This window comes from Lampris incognitus, chromosome 12 (assembly GCF_029633865.1).
Source record: "Lampris incognitus isolate fLamInc1 chromosome 12, fLamInc1.hap2, whole genome shotgun sequence".
In the NCBI taxonomy this organism is placed as follows: Eukaryota; Metazoa; Chordata; class Actinopteri; order Lampriformes; family Lampridae; genus Lampris; species Lampris incognitus.
This window is the reverse complement of record NC_079222.1, coordinates 8,805,306-8,815,880: the sequence shown is the minus strand read 5'-3', so window position 1 is coordinate 8,815,880 and position 10,575 is coordinate 8,805,306. Positions and strand designations below refer to the sequence as shown.

At 45.2% G+C, this 10,575-nt stretch overlaps 1 protein-coding gene across 3 annotated transcripts in view; it reads left to right on the top strand.

Moving 5' to 3' along the window:
- The first annotated feature begins 1,850 nt into the window (after positions 1–1,850).
- Positions 1,851–10,575, top strand: part of sfswap (splicing factor SWAP) — a 135,139-nt gene continuing 126,414 nt past the window's right edge. For all 3 annotated transcript variants that reach the window (XM_056290568.1, XM_056290569.1, XM_056290566.1), the window contains exons 1-2: positions 1,851–2,162; positions 3,723–3,886. In XM_056290568.1, the coding sequence (XP_056146543.1) occupies positions 1,963–2,162; positions 3,723–3,886 (364 nt within the window). In that variant the 5' untranslated portion in view covers positions 1,851–1,962. The remainder of the gene's footprint in view (positions 2,163–3,722; positions 3,887–10,575) is intronic.

Sequence of the window (10,575 nt, the reverse complement as noted above, 5' to 3'; positions counted from 1 at the left end):
TCTAGTAGCTCTGTTTGTGGTAGATTTGAAGTTGATGAAGCTGGACAGAGGAGGAGGAGTTAAACCATGCACGATTCTATAAACTAGGCAGACATTTTTATATTTGATCAGGTTTTCCCAACTAAGTAGAATATACTTTTTTAGAAAATGGCAAAGATAAAAAGTGAATGGCTTCTTGTCTAAGGTTTTGAGTGCTTGTTTGTATAATGATTCCAGTGGTTCTAATGTTGTGGCGGCACTTGGCACAGTGGTTAGCATGCTCGCCTCACAGCAAGAAGGTCTTAGGTTCGAGCCCTGGGGTAGTCCAACCTTGATGGGTCATCCTCTGTGTGGAGTTTGCATGTTCTCCCCGTGTCTGCATAGGTTTCCTCTGGGGGCTCTGGTTTCCTCCTACAGTCCAAAGATACTATGTAGGTCAGGTGAATTGGCCATACTGAATTGTCCCTAGATGTGTGTGTGTGTGTGTGTGTGTGTGTGTGTGTGTGTGTGTGTGTGTGTGTGTGTGTGTGTGTGTGTGTGTGTGTGTGTGTGTGTGTGTGTGTGTGGGCCCTGCCTGCTGCCCAATGATTGCTGGGATAGGCCCCAGCATCCCTGCGACCCTGAGAGCAGGATAAGTGGTTCAGATAATGGATGGATACTGGATGGTTTTAATGTTGTAGAGTGTGTGTTAGACCAGTTTATCAGACAACAGGTGATGTAGGAAACCACCATTTAGTGGACGTATATCTTTGCTGCCTCAGTTGACAGGAAGTCTCTGGTAAACCTGAAATTTGACAAACTAAACTAAACTTTATTTATGTGAATGGTGTGAAGTGAGTCTATCTTGTGTGAATGTGTAGTCTGTCCTTGTGACAGGTCTACATGGTGATGGTGGTCACATGGCTCAAGTCCTAGGCTGTACCAGTGGCATCTGGACACTGCTTGGCACCCTCCTCATCATATTCTTCATATATTTTATAATAATTCCAGTATACTCCTGTTATCCTCTATGTTGTATTCTGTAAATTGTGTACACACAACATCCATTGCTTGTCTACTCATCTAGGAACAGAGATCCCTCCCCTGTTGCGCTCCCGGAGGTTGTTTTTTTCTCTTTTCTTTTTTCCCTCCCTGTTAAAAGTTTTTTTTGGGGGGGGGGGGCGTAGGTGTTCCTTAACCGATCGAAGGGTCTAAGGACAGGATGTATCGCTGTAAAGCCAACTAAGGCCAATTTGTCATTTGTGATAATGGGCTACACACATATAAAATTGACTCGACAAATAAAACCGACCATGGGAAACAACGCCAACAATGTGAGACAGGACCAGGAAAACGGCTCAAAATTCACATTAGACATTTCAGCTGAGGTGGAGTAGGACGAACTTCAGCCGTGCTTTCCATTAATTAGTAAAGTTGTGCATAAAACTCTCCCAGACATAGTTTGTTTGCACTTTCAACGGAGAATTGTCGAGAAATGTTGACCGATTTTAATAATTTCAACACATTTGCATTTTCAAAATGCGTTTTCCTTCATTGCAGTGGCGACCCGTTTTTTCGCATTCCCGTTTAACTTCATTTGAGACGCACACGGGCCGAAACGTTGTTGACACCGCATGAACGGAAACTGCGTCTAGCCGAACCCAGCAGCAGATTCGACACAAGACGAAAACCCGTTTGGACGAATTTGACACCGCGTTAAAAACGTTTTCAAATTAACAGTTAACATTTCAAACGCCGTGAATATAGTCCACGGACAATCGTCCGAACGTTATTTTATTCGGAAAATGATCCCTTATACATATACTCGAATTTACGAACAAGGTTAACAGGCTAGGTTTACTTACTTTGTCCAATATGGCTGCTGTCGGGGGCTGTGTTTCTTGCTTACTTCCAGGCGGTATCCCGACGGGTTGCGGGTCCGTTTTTTAAACCTACTATTGTAAATTTCTCAGTAACGTTTGACTACTGGCGATTCGTTTCGGGATGCACCGGCACGGAGCGGCAACGAAGGAGCAGCCAAAGAGGACGGCGAAGAAGGATGTTAGTGACAGCGATAAGTACGCCGACCTCTTGGTGTTCGGCTATGCCTGCAAGGTGTTCCGCGACGACGAAAGGGCTCTTTTCCACGAGCAGGGCAAACACCTAATACCATGGATGGGGGAAAAGAACATCATGATCGATAGGTCTGTTGAACAAACTTAAAAAGGAATCGTTGTCCTAACAATCTATCCTCTTGCCTAACTGAAGGGACCCCCTCGGATTTTTGTCTTTTCACAGAAGGAGAAGCCAGGCCTTATTAAAAAAAAAAGAGAAAAAGAAAAGAATAACTACTGCACGCAAAAGATATTTTTTTTCCTCCTCTTGCCTCTTAAATTGTCTCCGGATCCAGTGAACTACGAATAAACCGTAGCATGAGTGTTAAGGACGTCGTGCCAAGATGCTAACCCTTCTCAGGTCTAGCCGTGTTGTGTGAATGCACTCACTGCCGTCAAAAGATGTGATTGATGTATGCCTGCGATCGATGCATGCTTGTTAAGTGGACAGTCGTTACCAGAGATAGACCTGAAAGCTGTGTTGGCTCCATAAACGACGAGGTGGTCAAGGGGGTAGCCTTGAGAAAGCTTTGCGTCTTGGCATGTTGGGGGAGAATTTCCTCTGGAAACGTTGAACGCCAAACGTGGACAGCATGGCAGTAGAATTAGGGTAAATTGACGCTCAACTTAAACCAAGCCGCTCTTCTTTATCCCTGGAGGCCCATTAATCCTCTTTTAAACGTGTCTTCGTTTATCGGCCTGTTTGCCCCGAAACAAGTCTTCTGTCCACAAAGCCAGAGCAAATTCTAGCCAAACTGAAAGTTACTGCAGATAAGGTGGTTCTCCCCAGCTGTAAATTTAAGAGTTGCACTTTTGATAAATGATCACTCATTTCCCAAGTGCTTTCAGTTTTTCTATAAAATGTTCTCCCCTCTTTATAAGCACATTTACTTTGAACTAGCTAAGAGTGGCTGAGGGACACGTCAGCTTCCTCATGTTCAACCTATTGAACCACCTGGATCTGCATTTGCACAGCTCCTGTTCTGTTTGTACAGCCTATGTGTATGTCTTTATCACATAACCCAGTTCTTTCCTCAGCAAGGTAGGCTAAGGGGTCCTGCCAGACCCCGAATGCCAACCCCAGCTCTCCATTTGTTTGTCTCCACGAAGAAACTGCAACTGAGAGATGGCGTAGAGCAGCGAACGCAGGACAATGTCGTCCGTTTGGGTTCTAACGGATAGGTATTTATGTGCTCGGGTTTGTGTGAATGTAACTCTCTTTGCAGATTTAGAAGTAATCATGAGTTACAGGGGGGAATTGAACCCTGTAAGGTAAGAGGCGAGTTGTTTGATTGTTTTTTTTTTGTTTTGTTTTTTTGTGTTGATGCAGGGTTGTTGTTATACAGATATTGTCCAGAGAGGAATGAACTAGCACCAGTCAGTTTGTTAGATAACTTCATGGCAGTATGTATGATTAGGCCTAGACTGTTCAGGGAGTTGCTAAGCTCCCAGTATTTTGACAAGATCTCTCAACCTCTCTTGCCTTAGAAGTACAGTTCCTCATGACAGACATCTGGCTGAGGTAGCACTCTTTTGATGTGTAAATGTTCTTGGTTTTAGGTCCTCCCTCTAATGTGTGGTAAGTAGGTCCATGTTGTGTAGAAAAACATGTTTGCTTCTCTCCCTCTAACATTTCCCTTCATCCAACAGATATGATGGCCGCGGTCACTTACATGACCTCTCGGAGTATGACAGCGGTTCATGGAATACATCCTATCAGCTGTCAGAGGAGGAGGCCAGGATTGAGGCACTGTGTGATGAGGAGAGGTATCTAGCCATGCACACTGACCTGCTGGAAGAGGAGGCCAGACAAGGTAGGCAGGCTGCTTACTATGACAATCAGCTCAGCAATGTTGAGTTGTAGGCAAGAGGTATGTCTTTATGCATGTCAAAGAAGGTTGAGTCAGTTTATCTGGATACAACGTTAATTGACAGATACGTTTCATCACTCATCTAAGTGACTGCTTCAGTCTAAACTGACTGCAGGTATCCCCACCCTTATAAACAGCACAGCTGCATACCTACCATACCTGTGATCGGTTTCATATGCAAATTGTTGTGACCATTAACTAGCTACAATGGCCATGTGTACTATTCATAGTGGATTAGGGAATAGTTGCAATCACAGCATTGTAAGATGGCGACAGATGTACTGTTCAGCCCCTATCAATGTGAAGAGTGAATGACCATCCCCTACGTTTTATCACTCATCTAAATGACTTCTTCAGCCTCAACTTTGAATGGGGAGTCAAAGAGGCCATCTATGTGAAGCGGGGATGACCCAACCTGAACTGGGGGGGTGGGGGGTGGCTAAGAGTACATCTGTCACCATTTCAGAATCAGAATCATGTTTATTGGCCATGTAGGTTTGCACATACATGGATTTGACTCGGTTTTGTAGCTCTCATTTTACTTAACATTGAATAACAACACTACAACACAACATTCCTCATATGTACACAAGGATTGACTGATACAGGCGAATGGTGCAGAGACTATATCAGAGATGCTGAAATAGATTTTAGCAGGTTACTTACATACATGCCTGAGGTAGATGGACATGACAGAGTGTACCAGTATACCTACAATGTACAGTATAGTATATATAGTATATACAGAATGGTTGGATTTATTTGACAGTGTTACGCATTCATTTGAATGACAGCCCGTGGAAAGAAACTGTTTTTATATCAGGTTGTTTTGGGGTACAGCTCTCTGTAGTGCCTGCCAGAGGGGAGCAGTTAACAGGTTGTGACCAGAGTGTGATGGGTCTGCAGTGATGTTGTCTGTCTGCTTCCTGAGTCTGGAGTTGTATAAGTCCTGAATGGAGGGCAGGTTGGCACTAGTGATATTCTGTAAAGGCTTAATTGTCCATTGTAGCCTGTCGCTGTCCTGTTTGGTGGCTGAACCAAACCAGACAGTGATGGATGAGCAGGGGACAGACTGGATTATTGCAGTGTAGAACTGAATCAGCACCTCCTGAGGCAGGTTGAATTTCTTGAGCTAAGTGGGAATACCTGGGTGAGAAGAGTGGGAATACGTGTAGTCAGTTGAGACTGAAGAAGTCTCAACTGAGTCAACTTTCTGTGATTGCGAAGAGATAAATTTGCCAGAGAAATCTTTAACACAAAGATGGTCTTTAGTTGGGGGCATCTGGGTTGTGTGGCGGTCTATTCCGTTGCCTACCAACATGGGGATCGCCGGTTCAAATCCCTGTGTTACCTCCAGACACAATTAGCCATGTCTGCGGGTGGGACACCGGATGTGGGGATGTGTCCTGGTCGCTGCACTAGTGCCTCCTCTGGTCAGTCGGGGCACCTGTTCAGGAGGGAGGGGGAACTGGGGGGAATAGCATGATCCTCCCCCGTGCTACGTCCCCCTGGTGAAACTCCTCACTGTCAAGTGAAAAGAAGCGGCTGGCGACTCGACGTGTATCGGAGGAGGCATGAGGTAGTCTGCAGCCCTCCCCGGATCGGCGGAGGGGGTGGCGCAGCGACCAGGATGGCTCGGAAGAGTGGGGTAATTGGCCAAGTACAATTGGGGAGAAAAGGGAGAAAAATCCCCCCCCCCCCAAAAAAAGATTGTCTTTAGTTTACTGCAGGTTAATATCACAAATAAGGGTTCTGACCAAACTGAAATTTGCCAAATACGTTTGCCTTGACTTTCTTCTTTGCTGCTGCCTTTTACTAAATAATACTTAAAGCTTTTGATTTTCATTTTACACTGCACTGTAACGTTTACTCTCTTTTTATCTGATTTGATGTCTTTATTGCCTCATGTTGCTTCCCTTAATGCCGTTTATGTTTTATGTAAGTCATTTTGGATTGCCACGTTGCCGAAATTTGCTATTCACCATAGCTCGTTGTTGTGCTAAATTGACGTGCTCATTCTAAGGGCTCAGGGTGTAGCCATGGTAACAGAGTGCCATGATGTTCAGGCGGGGTTGTGAAATAAAAAAAAAATTAGATGACACACATTCATGTAGTCAAAGAGATACGTTTTTCATCTTGTGTTTTCCCCCCAACTTCCACACTATATAGTATATGTAAATTGGCTTTGCCTTACCTTAAGAGCTCCTTCAACACTGACATCATTCACATTTATCTCTCCCCTTTTCTTGATTGCTGGCATATTTTGTTTTGTCAGTTATAAATTTGAAATATTTTATTGGTATCTCTTGGTGATCAGTTTCGTCTGTAGCTGTTTGAACTGTTCATGGTAATTATTTTTATGGCTCGACCCACTGCCAGCTGCCTACTTAAACAGGCTGTGTTGTAGTTGAAAGTATATGAAATTGCATTTTTTTTCTCCCCAATTGTATTTGGCCGATTACCCCACTCTTCCGAGCCGTCCCGGTCACTGCTCCACCCCCTCTGCTGATCTAGGGAGGGCTGCAGACTACCACATGCCTCCTCCGACGCATGTGGCGTCACCAGCCGCTTCTTTTCACCTGACAGTGAGGCGTTTCACCAAGGGGACATAGTGCATGGGAGGATCACGCTATCCCCCCCGGTCCCCCTCCCCCGAACAGACGCCCGACCAACCAGAGGAGGCACTAGTGCTGCGACCAGGACACATACCGACAACCAGCTTCCAGACACGGCCAATTGGGTCTGTAGGGACGCCCAGCCAGGCTGAAAGTAACACAGGGATTTGAACCGGTGATCCCTGTGTTGGTGGGCAACGAAGTAGACCGCTACACTACCCGGGCGCCCCATGAAATTGCATTTTTATTTGCACTTACAGTATGATGAGATTCTTATTCATTTCAAAATCCTAAACAATCTGTGCATTAGTTGTAGTTGAAAGTGTGACGTTGCATCTTTATTTATACTTTCACCATGTGGGTGATCTCGCTATTTTCAAAATCCTCATTTACAATTTCCTTGTTAGGAAAAATAAAATCCTACCATTGTGAGAAGTCAAATGTTGAACTCAGCAGCTCAATAATGAAAAACCGAATACTGCAAAAGAGCACAAATTAATAAATCATCGACACATTTCCTTTAGTTCACGGGCCATGTTGATATATTACCATTTTTTTCTAAGATATACACCGATGGCCTTAAAATCCACTATCTAACATAGATTGTGCATTTTATCTGTAGAAATAATTGATTTTGCTTATGGCGTCAATTCACTTTGTGGCTCCTGCAGAGCTGTATAAAGTGGATAAAACTTGATGTTACTGACCAATGTTACTGCACTGATGAGCAAGACATTGACTCCTCTATGGAGAGGTTATTTAATATTCCATTGTCAGTCCACACAGACAAGCCGGTTCTGTGTTAAAACATTCATTCGACACAATCCCTGGCTTAATTGACCCTAGATTGTGGCCAATTTAGTGGCTCTTCCTATTTTTTCTCCCTGTTAAAGGGTTTTTTTGAGGGAGTTGTTCCTTATCCGATGCAAGGGCCCAAGGACAGGAGGTTGTGTTGCTGTAAAGTCCACTGAGGTAAATCTGTAATTTGTGACAATGGGCTATACAAATAAAATTGACTTGACTTAGATGACTTATGGCCCATTGTCTATTGTAAATGTTTGTATAAATATCGTATCACCAGTTTCTGGGCGGCACGGTAGCGCAGTGGTTAGCACGGTCACCTCACAGCAAGAAGGTCCTGGGTTCGAGCCCCGGGGTAGTCCAACCTTGGGGGTCGTCCCGGGTCGTCCTCTGTGTGGAGTTTGCATGTTCTCCCCGTGTCTGCGTGGGTTTCCTCCGGGTGCTCAGGTTTCCTCCCACAGTCCAAAGACATGTAGGTCAGGTGACTCGGCCGTACTAAATTGTCGCTAGGTGTGAATGTGTGTGTTTGTATGTCAGTTCTGTGTGATGGCCTGGCGGCCTGTCCAGGGTGTCTCCCCGTCTGCCACCCAGTGACTGCTGGGATAGGCTCCAGCATTCCCGCAACCCTGAGAGCAGGATAAGCATTTTGGATAATGGATGGATGGATCACCAGTTTCTGTAATGTCAGTGTTTTGTTACAGAAGGTGCCTCTTTAATCAGACGGCTGTCCTTGAGCTAATGACTATCATCGCCTCAGACTCCACGAGTCTGGATTAAACGGAGATCACATTTTTCACTCGTGATTTCAAGACACACAAAGCAAGAGAGGCAAGATTGAGATGGTTTGGACATGTGTGGAGGAGAGATGCTGGGTATACTAGGAGAGGGATGCTGAATATGGAGCTGGCAGGGAAGAGGAAAAGAGGAAGGCCAAAGAGGAGGCTTATGGATGTGGTGAGGGAGGATATGCAGGTGGCTGGTGTTGCAGAGGAAGATGCAGAGGACGGGAAGAGATGGAAATGGGAGCAGCTGAAAGCAGCAGTAGTAGTAGTAGTTGTAGTTGTAGATTATATAAACGTAATTATTTTACTGAACACTGAATGTATGCATAACAGCAGTTTACAGATATAAGACACAAAGAAAATTATTCCGAACAAATTTCCTCGTAAATTAGTACCTAACCCTCGAGCTGGCTACTGTGGGGTGTGGTTTTGGATGAACAAGCTGAAGAATCAAAACAACGCATTTGAACCGCACATGAAAATGGACATTTGTGTTTGCATTTCATGGCATTTCAAGTCATGTTGTTTGTATGTCACTTGCTGAGAGTGTGAAGCGGCGTTCCTCGCTGGTTGGTTTCTGAGACGATGTCTGTCAAGATGTGTGGTGGTCGGTTTGTTGTTGCTCGTGTGTGTTGCATGCTTTTGTTTATGTGGCACAAGCTAGAGTGACGTTTTAATGGAGGGGCAATTCGGCTTACAACAGCAGCCAATAATACTAAAATGGTGGTGTCCGAGTAGCAGGTGTCTGTTCCGTTGCCTACCAACATGGAGATCGCCGGTTCGAGTTACCTTCAACTCGGTCGGGCGTCCCTACTGACAGATTTTTTTTTTTTAAATTTGATTTTTACCCCCTTTTTCTTCCCAGTTGTACTCGGCCAATTACCCTGCTCTTCCGAGCCGTCCTGGTCGCTGTCCCACCCCCTCCGCCGATCCGGGGAGGGCTGCAGACTACCACATGCCTCCTCCTCCCTCCTCCTCCTCCAAGTGGCTGGTGACATGTCACCAGCCGCTTCTTTTCACCTGACAGTGAGGAGTTTCACCAGAGGGACATAGCACGCGGGAGGATCACGCTATTTCCCCCAGTCCCCCCCCCCAAACAGACACCCCAACTAACCAGAGGAGGCGCTAGTGCAGCAACCAGGACACACACCCACATCCGGCTCCCTACCCCAAGACACGGCCAATTGTGTTTGTAGAGACGCCCGACCAAGCCAGAGTTAACACGGGGATTTGAACCGGCGACCCCCGTGTTGGTAGACAACTGAATAGACCGCCACGCCATCCAGATGCATCCCTACAGACACAATTGGCCATGTCTGCGGGTGGGAAGCCGGATGTGGGTATGTGTCCTGGTCGCTGCACTAGCGCCTCCTCTGGTCGGTCGGGGCTCCTGTTCTGTGGGGGGAATAGCGTGATCTTTCCACACGCTATGTCCCCCTGGTGAAACTCCTTACTGTCAGGTGAAAAGTGGCTGGCGACTCCACCTGTATCGGAGGAAACGTGGTTGTCTGCAGTCCTCCCCGGATCGGCTGAGGGGGTGGAGCAGCGACCGGGGTGGCTCGGAAATATAGGGTAATTGGCCGGATACAATTAGGAAGAAAAAGGGAAAATAAGAAAAAAAAAATACTAAAATCGTATCCAAAGGAGTTGAATCAAGTGCAACTGGACTTGGTATATATCCGTGAAGACGTTTCGCCTCTCATCCAAGAGGCTTCATCAGTTCGTGCCTTTCTGACTACACCAAGCTATCCATACAATTTAAGCAAAATATAGACTTAGTAAAAACAAGTACACAGTAAAAACAAGTACACAGTTAGCGGCAACATTACTGTTGTCATTGTCAGTTGTCACCAGAACCACCAGAAGAAGCCAGAATCACGTCCGCTGATAGTCACAGTTCCATTTTGTTTAAAAAGCCAATAACTGATGGGCTAAAACACCTCATTTAGTGCCTGTCAGTGTCACCTCTAGGGTGGTAAAACCTCCGCCTCGAGGGGAGCAAATCAAACTCGGTGTGTTAAATGTGCTGGGAGTCCAATAAGATGGCCTGAGCTTTTTATTTCGGACCGACTTATAGGTTGTCAGTCACTGGAAAATAAGGGGGGTGCTCGGTTTTATGCGCAGGTTATAAAAATGCAAATGCTGCCAAATCGATGCTTTTTGTCATTTAAATCACTTTGAAAAATTATATAAAAATCACCATTTCAATGTGATTGGTTGTGTAGCCCATATCATCACCTATTTGGTATGACTCAGACGTCCCTCAGTTTACCCACAGTTGCTTTGATGTACATATCAAAGAACTTGGAATCAGTTCATCTGGATACAATGTTTATCAACAGATACTGTGTTTCATTGCTTTTTGATCTTGTTGTTCGTGTATATTAACTTTGCTGTATGTTTTTTTTATTATTATTTTTTTTCTTCTATTTTA